Here is a 19,384-nt window from a genome sequence, read left to right as displayed (position 1 = left end):
TGCATGTCCTTGCCCACCACCTCTATAGGCTGGCAAAACAACCCATAAAACCCACGGTTCTGGGCCCACACTTTATGGCAACTGACGGTTAACACAACCCAGAATTCAGAACCCAACAACAAACCATGGTTTCTTTTTCGAGGTTGTTCGTGTATCAACAAATGCTGGCTTGTTGGTAGAGTTGAGTCTTCACATCACGCCAACCCAGAATTCAACAACCCATGGGTTAAATAAGCCATGGGTTAGTGTTCTGCGTGAGCCCTACGCTTCAGCAAAGGCCTTCCTTTCGCTTTTCTTTCCTTTACAGCTTTTGCCCCTTAAATTTGCTTAGCGAATGGAGTTGCACCTTTTGGCTCTCAGCTCACAGTCCCTGTCGCACGATCTAGGCTGCTCAGAAAGAGCACGTTTCAAGCATAGCGAAGCTGGCACTGACGCTGTTCTGGTACTGACGGTTCAGCAGCAGAGCCAGGGCAGCCAAGCCACGGCTCGGCGATTGTGCCAAGGGGCTCGCAGCACCGTGTGGGTGTGCAAAGGGGACCCTGGGAAGGAAGCGGGGAGGCTCCTCTGGGGCTTTTCATTAGAGGCAGGTTTCGTGCTCTTGTGGAAGTACGTTAAGGGGAGGGGAGGGGAGGGGAGGGGAGGGAAGATCCCCCTTGCTGCGGGGACAAGCACCGGCTATGAAAGTGGGCATGGACCAGCTTTGCGGCTTTTGAGGGCTTTCTCCCTCCACCCCCTCCAGACAGGGCAGAAGGGGCCTCCGTTTCACGGCGCTGGGAGCCACTCGCCCCGGGTCCGTCTCACTCAGGGCTTCGGCCCCTGACTGGCCTCAGCTGGGATATGGCGGGCATTTTTCTCTCCCACTGGGAGATGCTGGGGACCGGAGACCGAGCGGGGCTGCCACTGCGCCTGGGCCCGCTGGGGACGCCCAGGAGCGGTCTGTGCAGCTCCTTTCCCCACAGCTCCCAAGCGCCCTCTCTGGTGTCCCCGTCTAGCTGTTCGTGATGTTCAGAGCAGAGGACTTGATCCGTCAGCTGCAGCAGGTCCTGGAGACGAGCGAAGTGAATTGGCGCCACGTCCTTTCCTGCGTGTCCACGCTGCTCATCTGCCACGCCGAAGCAGAGCCACTGGTCAAAGGTGTGGATGGAGGCGGGAGAGGGCAGCCCGGCCGTGGGCACGGGAAGCTCCTTGCTGCGCAAAGGCCGGAATCCGTGGAGGACAAGAGCCGGCGTTGCCCGCCCCCGAGTCCTGCAGGTTCAGTCTTCCAGAGGCAGCCGCAGACGGGCCACCGTTCTCTTTGCAAGGAGCCCCAGCTGCGTGGTGGTGTTGCCAAATGCCCCCGCAAATGTTTAGAGTGCGTGGAAAATGCCTGCCATTGGCAGCCTGCCTCAGCCGAGTGAGCTGGGGTTCAAGTCCCCGCTCAGCCATGGAGCCCCCTGGGTGGCTTTGGGCCAGTCACCGACTCTCAGCCCAGCCTACCTCGCAGGGTTGTTGTTGTGGGGATAAGATGGAGGAGGAGAATGATGCAAGCTGCCTTGAGCCCTTTGTAGGAAAAAGGCAGGATATAAATCAATAGATAAATGCAGGGCATCCTCTGCCCAGCCATGCCTTATGCTGCGCCTGCAGCTGGGGGTCGTCCCGCAACAGGCGCCTACAGTGCTGTGGGGGCCGCGTTTTGCAGAGGGAGGCGCCCCCCTTCCCTTTGAAAGGTGATGCGCAAGAGTGGAAGATGGGAACTGTAAAACTCTGGAAGCATGGCTTATATTTTCCCGATACACATTTCCTTATAGTTCCTGGATATTGGTTCCACGGCTTTCAGCTGCCTCGCGCCCTTTCCACTGGCATGAAAGGTTCTGTAGCGACTTAATTTGGTTTATTTTATCTTAAATGATTTTTTAGGCCACCCTGCAGGTTGGTGCAAAGGCATTCTTTGGGTGTACATTCTGGTGTGACTCCCGTATCTGCTTCCTCAATGTCTCTATCAGAATAGCTGCCCAATTTAGGAATGTGCCAAATGTTACTGGGCTGCAGTCTGGTTTTTTGAGTGTAGGACTGTAGTTCTGCGTTTCCCCTGAGACCCGTAATGAGCTGGTAGTTAGTTGCCTTGTGCCTCTTCCAGACCTCCTGGGCCGTCTGTTGACAAAGGCTTTTGAGAATTACGATCTGGAAAGCATGATTACGGCGTTCTTAATAGTTCGCCAGGCAGCCCTGGAGGGACCAGCGGTCTTCGTGCCTTACTCAGAATGGTTTAAGGTAAGAGCCACTTCCGGGACGCGCGCGGCTAAAGGGGCGAGCAGAGGGACTGCGCTTGCCGTGAGCACGGGCTGCGGGGCCCCTCGGGCTTCGCGGGGGTGGATCTGCGGCAGAATTGGAGCCGGGCTGCATGAGCAAGTGGGGCAATCCAGCATCGTTATCAAAACACTTGAGGGGCCGCACCACAAGCGCATGGGCCGAGTCAGCCCACGGCGTCCCAGTCTGTCCCCCAGGACTGCCTTCCCCGGCCTCCTGTCCCGCATTCTCAAATGCTGAAGTGCTTCGAGGTTGCCGGCAGCCAGAGCGTTACGCTGAAAGAGGCGGGCCCTTCGCCTCCGGCCCTGCATCCCCAAAGGCTCCTGCTGCGAGAGGCTTGGCAGCCCCGCCGGAGCGGCTGGTCGGCGGCCGCTCTGCTTTGCCGCGGTGGGGAGGGCAGCGAGGGCTCTGGGGCCAGAGGGGGTCCCGCGCTTCACCCCCGCCGTCTCGCTGCAGGCTGCTTTTGGGAGTGCTGGCGGCTTGCACAGCAGCAGCAAGAAAGCCTCGGTGTTCTTCTTCAAGTTCCTGTCCGACCTGGTGCCCTTCGAAGCCCCGCAGTACTTGAAGGTGGGACGTCGCCTGCGTTGCCCTGCCTTTCTGCCGGCTGCTCTTAAGGCCGCTGAGGTTCGCCTCACGGTCCGGAGGGTCTCGCCGGGTCCTGGTCGCTTTATTGTTGATTGTTTTTAATGGTGCCTTAAATATTTGTATGTTCAACTTTTTGTTTGCTTGTGAGCCACAATACTAGCTGGTGGACAGTATAGACGTGGGATTACTAAGTGGATAACATAATGCCATATGGTGGAGCTTCCCACCAGCAAGTCCCGGGAAGGTGAATTCCCTCATGGAAGGAAGCCCCGGTGTTCCTCTGCTGCCTGCCTGCCTGCCTGCCGGTCTCTGCCGCCCACCCCCGAGAATGGAGGCGCTTGGGGCAGGGAGCAGGAAGGTGGCCCTGCTCTCGCTGAGGCACTCTCCCGGCACGGCTTGCTGTGCCCGTGGCTGTGCGCCTTGGAGAGCCCATGGTGCACGTGGACCTCAGGCTGCTGGGAACTGAAAGGGCTGCGGCCGTTGACTGAAGCTTTCCCCGCGCGCCCTCCAGGTCCACATCCTGCACCCGCCGCTTGTGCCCAGCAAGTACCGCCCCTTCCTGCTGGAATACGTCACTCTGGCCAAAACCCGCTTGGCCGATCTCAAGGTAAAAGGCGCAGCTGTGGTCCGAGGGCATTCCAGATCTGGCCGGCGGAGGCTTGGGCTCCCTCTGCAGGCCTCCCCAGCGGATCCCACCCCGGCCCAGAGGCCACGCGGTGTAGGGAGAGGATCCCCTCTTATTTCCATCCACAGGTCAGAGTCATCCCCCACAGGGGAAGGGGCAGGGTGGGTGCAGCTGGTCTCCAGACAGCAGCAGCTGCAGAAGCTTGGCCCCGGGGCCGGTGGGGCGCCTGAATCATGCCTCCCCACCACGGCGCATGCCAAATTGGGCGGGCGACGTCCATGCACATGGCTCCGTCCTGCTGCAGCCACGGATGCCTCCTGGCCAGTGGAGGCTTCAGCCCCGTTCCCCCCCCTCCAGGGCTCAGTCGCCCAGCTGCCAGCCGCGTCTGCTGCTCCAGGTGTGCAGGGACGGGTGCGACGTTTCTGCAGGCAGGGAGGCACGGGGCGCCTTTCCCTTGGATCGGCCCCTGGAAGCGCCTTCTGGGCTGAGTCCACACATGCGCCATCAACGCACCCTCCCGTCTTACCCCGCCTCAGCTGTGCTTCTCTTTCTGCTGATACCTTCCAGGTTTCCATCGAGGACATGGGCCTCTATGAGGATTTGTCTTCCACCAAGGAGGCCGTCCAGGTACCCAGGGCCCCGCACACCGGCCCCTGGAGGGTGGTCGCCAGGCCTGGCGAACAAAGGGACGGTGTGGGAAGGACTTCTCGGTAGCCGTGATTTCAGGGGGGCAGCTGGTGGTCAGAGGCTGCATCCGCCTCTGTTCTAGGACTTGCTTTAATATTCCGTGGATTCCCAAGACCCCGTGCCCTATTGCAGTCCTGTGTGGGAGACGGTGGCCCTTGATATATGACAGTACGCTATAATGACCTGAAAGGCCGTCACAGAGAGGAAGGACTGGATCTCTTCTCCATCCCATGGGACACGGAATACCTGGCTGAAGTTACAGGAAGCCAGGGTCGGGCTGAGCATCAGGAAGGACTTCCTGATTGCTAGAACAGGGCAGCAATGGGGCCAGTTAGCTAGGGAGGCTGGGGGCTCTCCCACGCTGGGACCCTCAACGTGCCGCTGGACAGCCGTCTGAGAAGGACGGTGCACCCTGGCGTCCTGCACTTGGCGGGCGGTTGGACCCCAGCGCCTTCCTGGCCCCTTCCTGCTCCACCGTTGTGTGCTTCTGAGCTAATTGGTTCAGGGACAAAGCTGCTTTTCGGTGCTCTCAGCGCATTTTCTTTTGCCTTCCCGCCTGCTCTGGGCGTGCACCAGCCCCAGTCTCAGGCCCTTCAAGATGCTGAAAAGGCCGTCCAGATATTTGAGACCACCAGGAAGATCCCAGTGAGCGTGATGGAAGCTAGGTATGGAGTCCTCACCGCGGTTCCCCAAAGGATGCTATTTCCGTGGCAGATCATGGAACGTGGGGAAGGAGCAGGCGGCCGGTGGGAGCCGCTTGGGCTACTGCAGAGCGGCCAGTGACTCGCGAGCCGTTTGCGGCTGGGGTCCTGGAGGGCGGGAAAGGCCACAGAGGCGGGGCTGGCGGCGTCAAAAGTCGCCGTCTTTTGGCATCTCCCTCGCTGTGAAGCCACCCTGGAGTGGAACTTACCGAAGGTCCGTGACGGTCCTGAAGTCCCCACCGTTGGTATTCCGCAGATCCTGTGAGATTTGTTAATTGCCTGTTTTAAGGCCTGCCAGAAATGTGGGTCGGGGGGCTTTGTTCCCACGGTGATTGATCCGTTGCACCTCGGCCTTCTTGTGTTTCAGTATTTTCAGACGCTCCTACTACATTTCCCATTTTATTCCTGCGTTGCTCATGCCACGTGTGGTCAGTATCCTCCTCATTACCACTGTTTTAAGGTGTCAAATGCAGTTGTTAAATCCTTGTTTGCTAATTTATTCATGGCTTTTATTTAAAAAGTTCTCTCCCCAGTCAAACCCTCAAAGTGAATATTAAGTAGATTTTTTCTGCAAAAATTGCAGCTTCCTGAAATACCCGATTCCCGCATGACTTTGATAGAGTCCCTCAAGAGGTAAGGAAGTCGGAGCCTTCCCTCCTCCCAGGTTTCCGTGACGCGTTTGTGCGCCTCTGATCTGAGTGAACAAACGGTGGCTCTTTCCGAGCAAGGGGCTGGTGCGGCGGCGGCGATCGGGAGCCTGGTTTGGGGCGACGGGATTAAACTGCTTCTCTCCTCTGAACCAGGGCCGAAAAGATTCCTCCGAACATGTTCGCCAGATACGTTGAAGAATGCCGGGCTCTCAAGGAGAAGCTCCTGCCGGGTGAGCCATGCGGGGCCTCAACACGGCAGGGCTGAGCGTGGTAGAATTGCGTGGCCGCCACTGCAGAACGACGGCGTCTCTCCAACGGGGCGCCGTATCTGGGCCGCGGGGCAAAGGAACGGCCCCGCCAAATCTGCCCTGAGCCTCCACTGGCGCGTGTGCCTGCCTGCGGCGGAGTTTGGCCGCCTGCCTGCATTATGCTCCGGCCTGAGCCCCTGAACCAGCACGAGAGAGAGGGGTGGGCAGTGCCACGTGCCATGCCAGCCCCTCACCACAGCCTCGATCAGCCGCGGAGCATCACATCCCGTCATCCTCAGCCAGCACTGGTGTTGATGGAGGTTGCAGTGCAGCACCTCTGCACGGTGCCAAGCTGGGGAAGGCTGTTCTAGAGTACGTGGGAGAGGAAGACCTCGCGCGGAAAATACTAAAGAGCACCGGCCAAGACGAGTTTCCCTCCCCTTTGGGGCAGAGGCTGCGGCCAGTGGGACGGAAGCCCTGCGTCCGACCTGTGGCGCTTCCAGCGAGAAGGGCCAGGGGGCAGGTGACAGGGAGGGGGCCTGTGGGCAGGTAGCGGGAGCCGTGGCCTGAGGCAGCCTCCTTGCTCCGTAGGTGGAACCACCGGCCTGGGAGTCGGCGATCGCGAGGGGCCCCTGGAGTCGCTCAGGGCCGAGCTGGAGGGGCTGAGAGTGCTGGCTGCGGACGAGAGCAGGCACGACGGTGCGTGGAGGCGGGGGGGGCGCGGGCAGCGAGCGCGGGGCAAAGAGCGGGTTGGCGATACTCCGTCCTGGCACTTCTCACAAAGAGCCCGGGGCAACCCGCGGCCCACAAACAGCGGGATCTGTTTGCGGCCCTCATGCGACAGGCAGACACTCAAGCGCAACGAAACCGTCGCTGCAGCGCCTGCGGACGGACAGACGCTGGCCGGTGCCCCCAGACCCTCTGAGCAAATGCGCTCTGCTCGGCGCCGGAGCAGTGGCCGAAGCTTCTGCCGCGGCAGCTGGGGTGCTGGCTGGGTGAGGGGCGCGGGCTGCGTCCCCCAGGCCGTCGAGCACGGCACCTCCCCCCGCGCTGGCCAGTCCTGGGGGAAGGCTGCCCTTCGGGTGCTGCCGCGGCTCCCGAGTGGCGCAGGGCTTTCCTTCACAAGCACCGTGAACGGGAGCTCCCGGCAGCTGGGGCAGAGACCCTGGAGAGCACTGCCTTCGTCAGCAGAAGGTGCGGGCCAGCCTGGCGAGGCCGCCCCAAGAGTGCCTCGTGACTCCTCGCTTCCCTGCAAAGGGGGTGCGTCCAGCCCCCCCCCCGTCAGTCTCCCGCACGCTTGCCGGACTGCCTCGCCGGGCTGGCGGCGCATCCTGCTGGCCGGCACACGGCCCTTTCCTGCTGGAGCTTCTGCCCCTTGTCGCCCGCTGCAGGCGTGCCCGCGCAGATCGCCGTCATCTCCGAGAAGCTCTCCCGCGTTCTCGGAAGCGCGGCGGAGGGCGAGGAGGCCGCGTCCCCAGGTCCACGGATGAAGCTTGACCTTTCTGCTCCCGAGGTTGAGCGACAGCACCAGGAGGTACGTACAGAGGAGCTGCAGCTACACAAGCCAGATCACGATCCCCAAAGGAAGCGCGTGGCGGGAACTGGCGGGAACTTCTGGATGTTGCCAGGCCACCGACACCCCAAAGCGCCGGGGCTTGTGCGCAGTGGAGCGGCCGCCGGTGAGGCTGGCCGGGGGCCGAGAACGAAACCGGGAGCAGCCTGGGCCTGGTCGCACGCGGCAGCCTGTAGGTGCAGCAGCCCGGGCTTTGGCGCTCCTGCTTGGGAACCGGCCCTGAACACGAGAGCCGGGCACGGGGAGCCGGGCGCTGCTGATCTCCCACTGCGTGCGGTTCTTCGGGGGTGGTCGCCGCCGGGAGACACTGGTGTGTTTCTCTTCCAGGTTGTTGATCTTCTGCTGTCCTCGTTCTGCCAGAATGTAATCGCGGCTTCCTACTTCCTCCCTCCCGAAAGGTAAAGCGACACTGGCTCTGTGTGTGTGTGTGTGTGTGGTGCGGTGCGGATGACGCACACCCTGATCTCCCGGCTGAGCCGGGCAGTGATGGGGCCGCGGCGTCTGTTCTCTGCAGGCAGGGGGCCTGGCCGTCCCGCCTGGTGAGGACGATCTGCGGGTTCCGTCGGCTGCTGCCCTCTTTGCTGGGCCGGCTCTGCCAGCTTCTGTGCCATCAGGTGGGTTCGCTGGCGTGACGCGCCGATGCCTCGGAGGGGAGTGCGGGGCGAGCCTCTTTTCACCCAGAGGTCGGTTCGAGTTCGGAGAAGTTTTCGGGGGGCCCCGTCCAGGGCTGGGCGGCGCTGGGGCAAGGGGGCAGGCCTCACCCCCCAAGCCCAGCCGGCTGTAGCGCAGCGCCCTTCACGCCTTGACCCGGGGACCTTCTGCCCGGCCGTTTGCAGAGCCGCTCGCTGAACGAAGCTCAGGTCGTGGGCCTGGCCACCCTGGCCGTCCACCTGAACGAAGCCAGAGCCCTGATCCCGGAGGTGGACCTCTGCGCTTCCTCGGCTCCGTGCTCGGCCTCCGTGAGGGGCCTGTCCGTCCCTGAGCTCTGGGATCATCTGTTGGTGTGCAGGACGGGAGAGTCGGCCGTCTTCTGCATGAGGTAAGCGTCCTGCTCCACCCCGCGCTCTGCATGTGAACTTTTCCTTGGGAGTCGCTGCTTGGATTGGATCACAAGCCCGTGTGTGGAGCGCTCGCTCGCATCGGTTTTCTGCAGAGTTCGAGACGTTTATGGCCGTCTGATCTGTTCCAGTGCTGCTTGCCATTGTACCGCGTTTTCAAGCTCATTACATAGTAGGGATTTCATCCAGAGGAGAGCTGTTGTGGTGTAGCGGTTCGTGTCAGACGAGAAGCGGGGAGACCCGAGTCTGGATTCCGGCTTTGGCCGTGAAGCTCCCCGGGGGACTTTGACCCCTGTGCCGCTGCCCCCATTTTCCTACTTCACAGAGTTGCTGTGCAGCGAGGTTGGTTGTGGGCGAGTCCCTTGGAAGAAGAGTTAGGTAAAAAGCTGGCAGTCGCCAAGGGACGGGAGTAACTCCACAGAAACGCGGGGCCAGACGTTCCCCTTTCTTCGTAGGTTTTGTACGGCAGCACTAGCGTACTTCTTGTGCAAGTTTTCCTCCCTTTCCCATGACGAACGGTGCCGCTTGCTTCATCCTGGCTTTGTCAAAAAGGTAACCCCCCTGTTTTTGAAGCGAGCCACAGGTGGGCGCATGGAGCTCCGGTCCAGCGCGCACGATTGTTGTCCTTTGCGCAGGCCTTGTGTGCTGCGCTGACCTGCCCCGTCTGTTCCAGATCACACAGACGGGGCCCCCACCCGATGCTGCCCCTGTGTGGGCCAGCAGCCCACTCGCTTCCCCGGCGGGGAGGAAGAGCTTAGAGCTGTCCTCCGACTCACTGGAAGCAGCCGTGCGGCTGTGCATGGCGTCTTCTGTCCTGCAGCTCCAGTATCTTGTGCCGCGGTTTCACTTGGAAGCACGAGGACATGGATTTGGAGACGGCCTGGTGGAGCTTCCCTGGGAAACGTTCTGCCAGCCTACCCCCTGCTCCCGGGAAGCAGCGCTCCGCTTGTGGAAACAGACACATTTCAGAGAGCTCTTGTGGGAGAGCGCGTTCCAGGTAAATGCGGCAGCTCTCGGGGGCCTCCCCCTGCCAGGCCCCGCCTGGGGGCACTTGGGGACTTCTCTGGTGGCACTGCCACGGGGCACAAGCAGCAGGGGGGCCAGGATCCGGGGAGCCAGGGCTTCAGCAGCCCTCGGAGTGGCACGGTCCGAGGGGAGGATGGAGCAGCAGTTCTGGAGCTGTGCTGGAAGGAGCTTTTGCGTGCGATGCGGCCGGACCTCTCTCAGCCGCAGCAGCACCGTCTGCAGGGCAGCTGCTCCCGCGGCCTCCCTGGAAACTCTCTGTCGGAAAAGGGCAGCCCCTCGGAGGCGAATGCCCTTGGTGGGCACTGCTAGAAAAGGAATGGCGTGCAAAGGCCCTGCGCCCACAGCTTGACCGCCCTCGGGCTGCCCTGCCCCGTCCTGGTCACCACGTCTGAACGAGGATACTTTGGAGCCGAGAAGGGAGCCGAAACGGGCAGCTGAGAGGCCGCTTAGCTGCAGCGGCCTCCTTGCGTGGTGCAGAAAGGCGGGGCGCAAATCGGCGAGAGGAGGCGGCTCCCCGTCCGCCTTCTCCCTCTCGCGTAATGTTAGGGGCTGTGGAGCAGACTGGCAGGAGGTTCGGGGCAGGTGGAGGGAGGTCCCTCACGTGGCCCCGTGCTGAGCCCGGGCGTTCTCCTCTGCGAGGGGCAGCGCTGAGGCGGGGGGGAGTCTGCCGCCCGCTGCCTCCCCTCCACTTGCGGAATGGCGACGCTCCGTGCCGCTCCGCAGCGTTGCAGCCTGGCCGGGGCGTCCCCCGTGGGACGCGGAGGGCCTGCGCCGCTTCAGGCCTGCGAGGTCACCAGTCCCTCGACCCCTGCGTCAGATGGCCCGACGGCAACGCAGGACGCGGATTCTGGCAGCCGTCCTTTTCCTGGGCCAACTCTTTGCTTCTCTTCCAGCTGACGCTGCAGGAGTGGCTGCTGATGGAGCTCGGAGTCCATCCTGACGGGGACGTGCTCTCCGCTTGTGAAAGGTGGGGGCCGCGGGACCCTAGCTAGCAGCCGCGGGACCTCCTGCCACCCCCCCCGGAGCGGCGGAGCCTGGGGACTGCGAGGTGCCCCAGCAAGGCGAGGTGCACCTGCTCCCTCGTAAGCGTGCGCCTTTCCGCGCGCAAGTAAGCAAGCCCGCCGCCGTTCGACTCCTGGAATACCACTAAGATTCTCAAACACCTTGAGAGCAGCTTCCAGTCTCTCTTCAGGGACTTGTTAGCAACTGCACTGTGGCGTCTGGCGTGCCACAGGCTGGCTTTCATTTCGGCTACGGGCCTGGACGGCCTGTGGGTTCGCAAGCAGCTGCCTGCCCCACGTCTCGCCCTGCCTGGATGGCCGCGTGGGGGCCGTTCTCTGGGCCCTCAACTGAATGATGGAAAGGCAGCCTTCCCCCGCCAGGTACGAGTTCCAGCACTGGGCTCTGCATCAGCACTTCCTGCCAGCGCCTGCCGCCGCCAGAGGCTGCGACGGAGACCTGAGCGAGATGTGTGCTGTGCTCCTTGGCACCATCCTGGATTTCTGGCAGAGGTGAGCAGCTTCGCGGGGCTTTCCCTGTGTGGCCGCAAGGGCTGCCTGGCTTCTGTAGGTGTTTCCAAGTGAGCACCAGATAGCCTGCAAAGCGTCCGGCTCGTCTCTTCCACCTGTGGCTAAACAGCTGGACAAACCCGTGTGGTGCTAGACCTGGGGGGAGCTTGCATGTGCCCGGAGTCGAGATCCCTCTTCTTGATGAACTCCTTGCTCCAAGAGGCCTCTTTTTAAAGGCTTGGCTTGTTCACTTATCTATCGTTACATTTATAAGCCCAGGAGCTCCCTGGACGGCATGCGGCGTACAGCTTCTCGTTCATTGCCTCGTAGCCTCGCTCAGAGAACACCCATTGCAGCTCATAGGACGTCACCGTCTCGGGAGCCGGGTTTCCCCTTACCCGATTCAAGCAGCAGACAATCCTTCTGGAATATAGCTCTTTATTTCCAGTCCACCTAACAAACTGGAGCCACGAGATGAGTCCCTGTGCATGCACAAAGTGATTTACTGAATCCAAACTAGAAACTGCTTCTGAAGACCCTCCCCCTGTGGAGAAGGGACAGCCGCCTAGATCAACGCAGGCCCTCTAATGGGGCAGCCCCCCAGCCTGGGGGGGCCAGGGATGGGACTGGGCATGGAGTTGTCCGTTCCCAGGGCCTGCCCAAGCATTTGGGGATGGCTGCCTCCTCCCATCTCGATCCGCACAGCCCCGTTTCCCAGCCATCCCAAGAGACGGTTAACAGTGACACCCAGTGAAATCAAGCAAACCTCTCAAAATAGGTCTGAAGGATTTTCCACATAAGGGCTTTATTATGCATTTGCCTTGTGTGGGTCCTTTGACCGACTGTGTGACCTTCCCGTTTCACTTCTCTGTCAAAAGCGCGCCGTCAGCAGGGATTTTTAGATCGGGACACGTGTCACTCGTGCCTGTGAAAGACAGCGCCTTTCTCACGTGTGCAGCACCCGCAAACCAATGTGCCACCCCGAGGTGATCCAGCAGGAGCGCAGGGCGGGGCCTGCTCTTGGTGGGGCCCCAGTTCCGTGAAACGAAACCGCACGTAGATTAACTGCTTGGGGTAGACAGACTCTGGGTGGGATGGAACCCAGTCTGTGTTCACACCGTTGCAGATGTAGCGTTCACACTGGAATACTCTGGAGAGTTTTCAACAGCTCTGCACTGCCCCGGTCCCCCGGCAGGGGCAGCCCACTTCTCTAGTCAGAGATTCATCCCCTCCTCTGTGGTCTTTAATTTTAGGTCCGAACTGGACAAGTGCATCCACCCGAAAGACTCCAGGTGTTCCGTGCCCCGTGGGAGAGGAAACCCTGAAATACACTGCAGGTTGCAGGTAGCGTGTCTGTGTCCGCTTGTTCCTTCCTCCTCCGATTCCTTCCACTCGCTCGGTGTCGAACGAGAAGCGGCTCGTTCGTGCAGCGTCGTGGGGCGCGTGTTGCTGCCACCGACAATCTCGGCACGGGGCTGGGGCAGCGGGTGGCAGGGCTCTCGCTTTCCCAGCGCCTGGACGGGCTGCCCTCTTGGTTGCAGGAGATGCTGCTGGAACTGGAGCGCCGGAGAGCCCCCCTCGACTCCTGTGAGAGCAGGGGGCACTTCCCGTTCTGTGTCTTCCGGGAGAGGCTGAATGCTCTGGGGACGGGGTCTGCCGTGGGCGAGCGGCTCCCCTGGCAGCAGGAGCTGCTGCTTCAGCGCCAGTGAGTCTGCACGGCCGGCGAGCTCACGGGGTGCGGCAGCGGTGGAGGCTGGCGGGCCAAGGCCTGGCCGCACCACTTCCTCCCGGGCTTCTCTTGCGTGGTCCGGTCTCGGCCCGCCTGCCGGCAGTGCGCACGTCTGGCTTGGGCACCCATTAAGGCGGGTGCGGGTCTTGCTCAGCCGGGGGCTGAATTCCCTTATGGAGAAGCCCAGTGGTGCACGGACCTGAAGGCAACAGGATGGGCCAACATATCCGAAAAAGCCGCATTTCGAACTCGGAGCTTTCCCTGCCAGGCCTCAACCCTTGGATGCGCCTCTCAGCCTTCTAGCAAAGAGCGCGTGTGGAAAACTACCGGGCAGTTTGTGTCTGGGTAAAAGAGGGTGCTGGGAGAAAGGGGCTGTGGCCGTCTGGGGAATCCTGGGGGGGTGCGGGGGGGGGGGCTCTGGACCCGAGGTTCTGCCTCCCAAGTTGAAGTCTGCAGCAAAAAGCCAGAAGTGGGGCGGCGGCGTCCTGACGGGAGCTGCTCCCTGCTCAGGGCCCTCCTGAGTCTCCCTCCAGCCGTTCTCGTTGCGGCCCGGCACCGGGGAAGGAGCACCTCTTTGGACTGCGAAGACTTCTTCTCGTTCGTAAACACGGAACTGGTGTGTATCCCGCAGGTGTGCTGAGCATCAGCGGCCTCCGTCGGCCGCAGTGCCACTCAGAAAGCCGTTGCGGGGCTTCCGGTTGGGCCCCCTTTCCAGCCGTGCTCTTGTGCGTGGGGAGGGGCGGCCTCCTCCTCCCTCGGGCAGGAAACGCCTCCCGGTGCTGCCGGGCCCCCGATGGGAAGCTGCCATCTCGGGGGGGCCCGGCTGGCCTGGAGCGCATCCCCCGGGGCCCTCTCCTCCCCGCCAGCCGCTCACGAAGTGTCTCTCTCTGGCCTGTTGCAGAAGAACGTCTCCTCCAGAGGCTACGCCCTCTCTTACGACATCACTGCTCACTTCTTCAGGGTACCTGCGACGATCTCGCTGCTGCTTTCCCCTGCCACGCAGCCCATTTCCGGGGAAGCAGCTTGACCGCCCCCCCCCCCCCAGTCTGTGTGTTTGGCAGGGCACACATTCCACAGTTCAGGCATCGCCACTCGGCCGCCGGAGGCCCATTCCTGCCTCTTAGAATGGGGAAAAACTGCCGGAAGTGGGAAAACCGCCTGCAGAAAAAATGAGCGACTGGCTGCGGGGGGGGAGGCACGACCCCTGCAGGCCTCCAGAGGGCCGGATTCGGGGCGGCCGGGCGGTCCTGGCGGGTGAGGGCCAGTTGCCGCTGCGTGCAGCTTCGAAGCGGGGCTTCTCCGCGGCCCCAGGCCGGGCTGCGGCCCGCACCACGCGGGTGCGTTGCCCTGTGCGGGCACCCAGACGCCTCTGCTGTCCTCCAGGGCTTGCTGGGTGCCAGCTTGGAGTGCGAGGACCCCGCACGGGAGGTGACCGCCGTGCTCGCGCTGTGCCAGGCCAGAAGCCCCGTCATCCTTTGTTCTGCAGCGGTAAGAGGCCTCTGACCTCGGCTAGATGGTTTACTCGCTCCTTTAGAGGTATTCCGAGATCCCTCGGCCGCAAGCGGTCTTCCTCTATCGCATGGTGACCAGAAAGCCACCTTCCTTTGGAGGCCGCGGGGTGTGGGGGCGGGGGGGGGCCTTCTTCTCCAGCCACAACTGCCCGTGATCAAGTTTGCGACCCGAGCACAGCTCATCGTGGTAATAACGATGGTGAGCCAACTGTGTTGCTTCCTCTCGGTTGCTGGTGCAGCTGCCTCGGTAACGTCTAACAACGTGGCTGGCTGCAGCCCGGCGAAGGGCTTGGCGCGCTTCACGCCGCCGTTGCTCAAGCGGTTTCGATCTTGCTTTGTCTCTTAACACGCGACAAATGCTTTACTCCAGCCTCCCCCAGCCTTGTGCCTGCCAGACACCTTTGGACTGCAGCTCCCAGGATTCCCAGTCAGTGGTCCTGACGGATGGGGATTCTGGGAGTTGCGGGCCAAATGCCTCTGAAGGCCAGCGGGCTGGTTTAATCTGTATATTATTGCAACACGCCCAAAAGGGCAGGCGCAGCCGCGTGGGCGGAGGGGGGGCCGTGCCCGGTTCCTCGGAGAGAAGCCCTCCGTCCGACGCGAGCGGGGGCCGGGCCGGGCCGGCGTGTGGCTGACTTCCGCTTCCCGGCTCGGTGCAGCGGTGGTGGAGGCGGCTGGAGCCGGTGCTCCGCTCGGAGTGGAGGAGACTCTTCGGCGCTGCCCCGGCGCAGGGACTGCGCACCCTCCAGGAACTGCAGTCCTCGGTTAGCGGGTGAGTCCCGGGGACCGCGTGCCGGAGAAATAGCCCTGGGGCGGGGCGGGCTGCAGTCCGCTGCCCATCCATCACTGCTCACGAGGGCCAACGTGGCCAGGCCAGCTGCAGGCCCAGATGCCGTGCCTCTGCCTCCTCCCTTGCGAGGCAGGTGGCGCACCTGATTCAGGCGCCTGTCCTCCGTGAACAGCCGGCCTTCACGGTGCTCCCGTTCCTCCCTCCTCCCTGTTTTGGCGCCTCCTCCTAGCTTCCTCTCATCAGAAGCATCGTTCCCGCGCTCCGACATACCGTGGATTTCCGCCGCCTTCCTGCACTTCACCATCCAGCAGCAAGCGGGGCAAGAAAGACCGGAAGGCCTGCTGAAGAGGCTGGGGGCTGGAGCAGAACAAGTAAGGGACGGCGCCTGCCCTTCTCCTCCCCGACGCCCTGGCAGGGCCGGGGAGAGTCTGCACCAGAGGCCACCGTGGGGTGTTGGGGGCCTGGAGGGAGGCGCTGGCATCGGGGGCCCTGCCAGCCGCTGAGATCACGCGTTCGTTCTCTCACCTGGCAGCTCCTGGGGTTCCTCTTCTTCTTCTCGGTCGTGGATCTGGTCTCAACCAGGGTAGCCCCCCAGGTAAGGCCACCTGTTCCAAGCCACCTGCCTGCAGCAGAGAAGTAGGGGGAGCTCTTCCGACCTGTCCTTCGCTGGTTGTTTGCAGAAGCAACCTTCATTTGGTTTATATTATACTGAAGTTGTGTTAAAAGCCCGCTGGCATGTTTAATGCTCATCCTCAGAGGACTCCTGGGACGGGGGTCGCCAGTACCAGCCCGATCGTTGCAGAGGAGCGACGCCAGGCTGTGGCGTGGCCGTTTCCCGAAAGGCTCCCCGAAGGCCGTTCCCCACCACTTCTGCGATGGCAGAAATCCAGCCAGAGAGGTGCCCTCTGCCTCGCCTTTGTCGTTTGCAGGAAGGACTGGATGCCCGCAAGAGCTTGGCCTGGAGCTCGGAGGTGCTTCGGCACCTGGGCGATCGAGGCGTGTCCTGGCTGGCGCTCTTCAGCTCCGCAGAGGAAGGTGCCGACGTGGCTCCGTCTGCTCCACTTCGGGGTGTGAATCCCCCACAGTGTCACACACGCCCTGCGTCTTCTGATATTGCGGGCCAGAGCCCTCACCGGATCCTGCGCAGTGCTGTGTCCGAGCAACACCTGCGGCTGCTGCCCTGGGCCTTCTACAGGTGAATGCAAGAGCTGTGCTGGCCTGTGACCGAGCTGCTGCTTGGGGGGATCCGGGGAGGTGGGACTCCAGGGCTGCCTCTTGCTCCGAAGCAGCCGCTGCTCAGAAACCACAAGCCCGGCAGTGTCCCAGGTTGGGAGGAAACCGCTTTCCTCCTGGGATGAAGCATTTTGGGATTCTGCCATTTAAAAAAAAAGCTTTACGTTTTGCATGTTGATGGTTTAGCATCTTTATGATTTGTATACTGGCCGAGTGTATTTTAAGATGTTAAGGATATCATTACTTTAAAATAACATTGCTAAGAAACCAGCACCTGGTTTGCAAAAACCGCTGGGGGCAGCTTGGCCCCCTGCAGCGACACCGCGCGGCCGCCTCCTTCCCGCCTGGCCGGCTAACTGGTCGTTTCTCCTCCAGCGTCCTGCTCACCGTGGAGGCCGAACGGCTTCCCAGGGAACCGGCGTTTCTGGCTGTTGCCGTGGACATGTATGCGCAGTTGCTGCAGCTCTTCGTGGACGGGGACACGGCGGAAGGAAGGCTGCCTGCCAGTGCGCCCGTGAGCCCTCGGGGTCGGGTCGGCCCTGCCCTCTCCCACTGGCACCCCCACCGGCTCCTCCCCGCCCTGGCTGCCCGCAGCGCTGGCGATCGGGATGCCCGCAGCCCATGCCGTGGCCCCGCTGTGGGCAAGTGCGTGCGCGCACGGTGGCAGGGGGACCGTGGCCGTGCCCTGGCGGAAGGGCCCCTGCGGCGAAGGCTGCGCCTGCCGGCTTCGAGCCGAGCACGTCTTGTCTTTCAGACAAAGAGACCGCGGAGGCCTTTTTCCAAGGCTTCCAAGGGGTTTGAATATTTAGCAGGCGGGGCAGGGGCCCCGTCGTTCACCTCCTTCACCCGCCCAGGGAGCTGCGTGGCGAATGGGGCGGGCTAAGAATCCCATAAATAGATAAACAGACCCGACGCACAGGCTTGAAGCAGGGGCAGATTTAGGCTCAACATTAGAAAGAAGGGAGGCTGGAGGACGGCTGGCCCTTCGCTTGGCTGGGATGTGCCGCTTCCGGTCGGAGGTGCGCCTCCCCAGCCAGATGCCCGTCCCGCTGCTGTCGGCTACTCTAACAGAGGGAATCGTAGTCCCGCTCACCTGAAGGGCATCAGGGTGGGGAGAGCTGGCTGAAGTACTTGCCCGGCAAAACCCCTTTTCGTCCTGCAGCCTGTGAGCTGAGCGGGAAGGAGCTGCGGGGTCGCTTGACTGGCTCTGTCTGTCCTCAGGAGGACTCGCTAGCGCTGATGGGGAGAGCGCGGCAGTTCCTGCTCTGCGCCATCGCCCGGTGCCCTCGTGGGGCCCCCTCCAGCTTCCAGCAGGTGGGCGAGGCTCTGCTGGCCAGCTGGGAACTGCAGGGATGCGGGGCGGGATGCGGGGAACGGCCTCGCCCGGAGAGCCACGGCCCAGGGAGGGCGAGACGTGGCGCCTGCGCTGCGCTGCCAGGCTGCCGAGAAGCGCTCTGGGTTAGACCGGCCTTCCCTGGCCCGTGCCGGGAGCCACGGTCCACCACCGGCCCAGGTGCTTTGCCGGACACGGAGGGGCGTGTGCTCGTGGCAACGACACGCCCTGCCCAAAACACAGGGCAGGCAGCCCTTCCGGGGGAGCGTTGCAGGTGAGTGGGGCAGAGCGGCCGCCGAGGCGCTTGCTCCGGAGGTGTGGCAGCTGGTCCCGCTTCCCTTCGCAGGCCCTGGGCCGCTGCGGAGTGCTGGACCCAGAGATGGAGGCCACACTGGTGAACTGGGGCGCAGGCAGAGACCTCTCCGACGAAGAACCGCTGCTCTTCTGAGCGCCACAGTCCGGCCGGCGCACCGGCCGATTCCTTGCACGTGGCACACGAGCGTCGGTGCGCACAGACAGAAGCGAGCGTCCCTCCCGGCCTGCTCTGTCCATGGTACTGTGTAAATAATTTATTACAAGCATAACCATGACTTTGTAACAATAAAAATTAGGTTACAAATGTTCTGGTTTTGTTTTTAGATTGGCTTTGGGATTTAATTTAAAACAAATTGTCTGGGTTTCAGTCGGGTTTCCATGACCTTGACAAGCGCCCTGCAGCACCTGCCTGTGACGACGGACTTGCCCACCTTTAGAACAGGTGTGCCACCTTCCTGGCCACGCTGGTCAGGGGAGGCAGCGCAGCCTCTCCCCTTCGGCAGGGCAGCGTTGCTCTGCGAGGCGCTGCTGGACACGAGCGCCAGGAGAGGATCGTCACAGCAACGGGAAGCCTTCCTCGAGCAAGCGGGAGAGATTTCCCCGAGCCCCTATTTGGAGAACCCATAAAAATACACTTAAAACTCCCCCTCGAGCGTGGCTTCCGCAAGGCCGGGCCAGGGCGCTTTCCTCCAGCCGCTCCTTCAGGTGGGCTCCTGTTGGGCGCTCAGTTCCGCTTTCACGGGCTGGCTTTCGGCAGTCCCCACAGCATCCGGCGGGGCCTCCGGCTCGGGCGCCCTCGCCTTCTCCTGAGTCTGGGTCAGGGGGTGCACCATGGACATGTGGACGTTGAGGTTGTGGGCCTTCTCAAAGCGCTTCCCGCACTGGTCGCAGGCGAACTCCAGCTCCGTCTCTGCTTTGTGTTTGGTCATGTGGTACTTGAGAGACGCCCGCTGCCTGCACTGGAACCCGCAGATCTCGCACCTGCGGAGGGGAGGAAGAAGGCGGGAAGCGGAGGAGGCGCCAAGCCTTCCGCGCCGGCAGGATCGCCCCTGCCGCCACCCCCGCCGCCCGTTTTGGGAAGGTGAGTTGGATCCCTCCTCAAGCCCCCCCGCTTTATGGCAAGCCTGGATTTCGAGCTGCCCGGGGCACCCTGCCTGGTCAAGCCTGCTTCTAGGTCAACGTTTGGATGTCCGGGAAAAAAACCGGGAAGCGCTGGGCCTGCACCACCCACTCCCAGAACGGAGTGTCTTCCGAGAAGAGCGACAGGTCGGTGCTTGCGTTACTCTGCTTGTAAGCTCCCTTTCTATCGTCTTGGAAGTTCTGCTCCCTCATTTTCCAGTGCAGGAGGCCATGGTGCCCCCAGGGAGAAAGCCCCAGATCCTGTGTTCCCTCGTCCAGTCACAGGCAGTGGGGCATGGTTAAGACTGGCCCCTTGCGGGAACAGCGCCCTAAATACCTGCGTTTATTAGCCCTGCTCCTGGCGTTGTTGCTGGGCTGTGGCTGCGCAGGTGAACTGCAACCCCCCC

General features: G+C 62.3%; 2 protein-coding genes across 3 annotated transcripts in view; one reads left to right on the top strand and one right to left on the bottom strand.

The window, feature by feature from the left end:
* FANCA (FA complementation group A) overlaps positions 1 to 18,162 on the top strand; it is a 32,104-nt gene extending 13,942 nt beyond the window's left edge. The window contains exons 14-43 of the mRNA XM_044428098.1: positions 993 to 1,134; positions 2,117 to 2,250; positions 2,743 to 2,853; positions 3,383 to 3,478; positions 4,064 to 4,123; positions 4,760 to 4,848; positions 5,252 to 5,312; positions 5,468 to 5,517; positions 5,688 to 5,764; positions 6,374 to 6,481; positions 7,174 to 7,316; positions 7,683 to 7,753; positions 7,870 to 7,969; positions 8,192 to 8,394; positions 8,869 to 8,965; positions 9,087 to 9,410; positions 10,333 to 10,406; positions 10,822 to 10,950; positions 12,201 to 12,291; positions 12,489 to 12,652; positions 13,187 to 13,292; positions 13,578 to 13,637; positions 14,060 to 14,164; positions 14,847 to 14,959; positions 15,207 to 15,348; positions 15,510 to 15,572; positions 15,907 to 16,172; positions 16,586 to 16,724; positions 17,294 to 17,524; positions 17,890 to 18,162. Coding sequence (XP_044284033.1) covers positions 993 to 1,134; positions 2,117 to 2,250; positions 2,743 to 2,853; positions 3,383 to 3,478; positions 4,064 to 4,123; positions 4,760 to 4,848; positions 5,252 to 5,312; positions 5,468 to 5,517; positions 5,688 to 5,764; positions 6,374 to 6,481; positions 7,174 to 7,316; positions 7,683 to 7,753; positions 7,870 to 7,969; positions 8,192 to 8,394; positions 8,869 to 8,965; positions 9,087 to 9,410; positions 10,333 to 10,406; positions 10,822 to 10,950; positions 12,201 to 12,291; positions 12,489 to 12,652; positions 13,187 to 13,292; positions 13,578 to 13,637; positions 14,060 to 14,164; positions 14,847 to 14,959; positions 15,207 to 15,348; positions 15,510 to 15,572; positions 15,907 to 16,172; positions 16,586 to 16,724; positions 17,294 to 17,524; positions 17,890 to 17,991 — 3,651 coding nt within the window. The 3' untranslated portion in view covers positions 17,992 to 18,162. The remainder of the gene's footprint in view (positions 1 to 992; positions 1,135 to 2,116; positions 2,251 to 2,742; positions 2,854 to 3,382; positions 3,479 to 4,063; positions 4,124 to 4,759; positions 4,849 to 5,251; positions 5,313 to 5,467; positions 5,518 to 5,687; positions 5,765 to 6,373; positions 6,482 to 7,173; positions 7,317 to 7,682; positions 7,754 to 7,869; positions 7,970 to 8,191; positions 8,395 to 8,868; positions 8,966 to 9,086; positions 9,411 to 10,332; positions 10,407 to 10,821; positions 10,951 to 12,200; positions 12,292 to 12,488; positions 12,653 to 13,186; positions 13,293 to 13,577; positions 13,638 to 14,059; positions 14,165 to 14,846; positions 14,960 to 15,206; positions 15,349 to 15,509; positions 15,573 to 15,906; positions 16,173 to 16,585; positions 16,725 to 17,293; positions 17,525 to 17,889) is intronic.
* The window catches only part of ZNF276 (zinc finger protein 276), a 6,654-nt gene continuing 5,367 nt past the window's right edge, over positions 18,098 to 19,384 (bottom strand). For both annotated transcript variants that reach the window (XM_044427829.1, XM_044427830.1), the window contains exon 10: positions 18,098 to 18,839. In XM_044427829.1, coding sequence (XP_044283764.1) covers positions 18,560 to 18,839 — 280 coding nt within the window. In that variant the 3' untranslated portion in view covers positions 18,098 to 18,559. The remainder of the gene's footprint in view (positions 18,840 to 19,384) is intronic.

Source organism: Varanus komodoensis, unplaced genomic scaffold (genome assembly GCF_004798865.1).
Source record: "Varanus komodoensis strain SLA01 unplaced genomic scaffold, ASM479886v1 scaffold19, whole genome shotgun sequence".
Classification (NCBI taxonomy): domain Eukaryota; kingdom Metazoa; phylum Chordata; class Lepidosauria; order Squamata; family Varanidae; genus Varanus; species Varanus komodoensis.
This window is presented reverse-complemented; position numbering and strand designations above follow the sequence as displayed.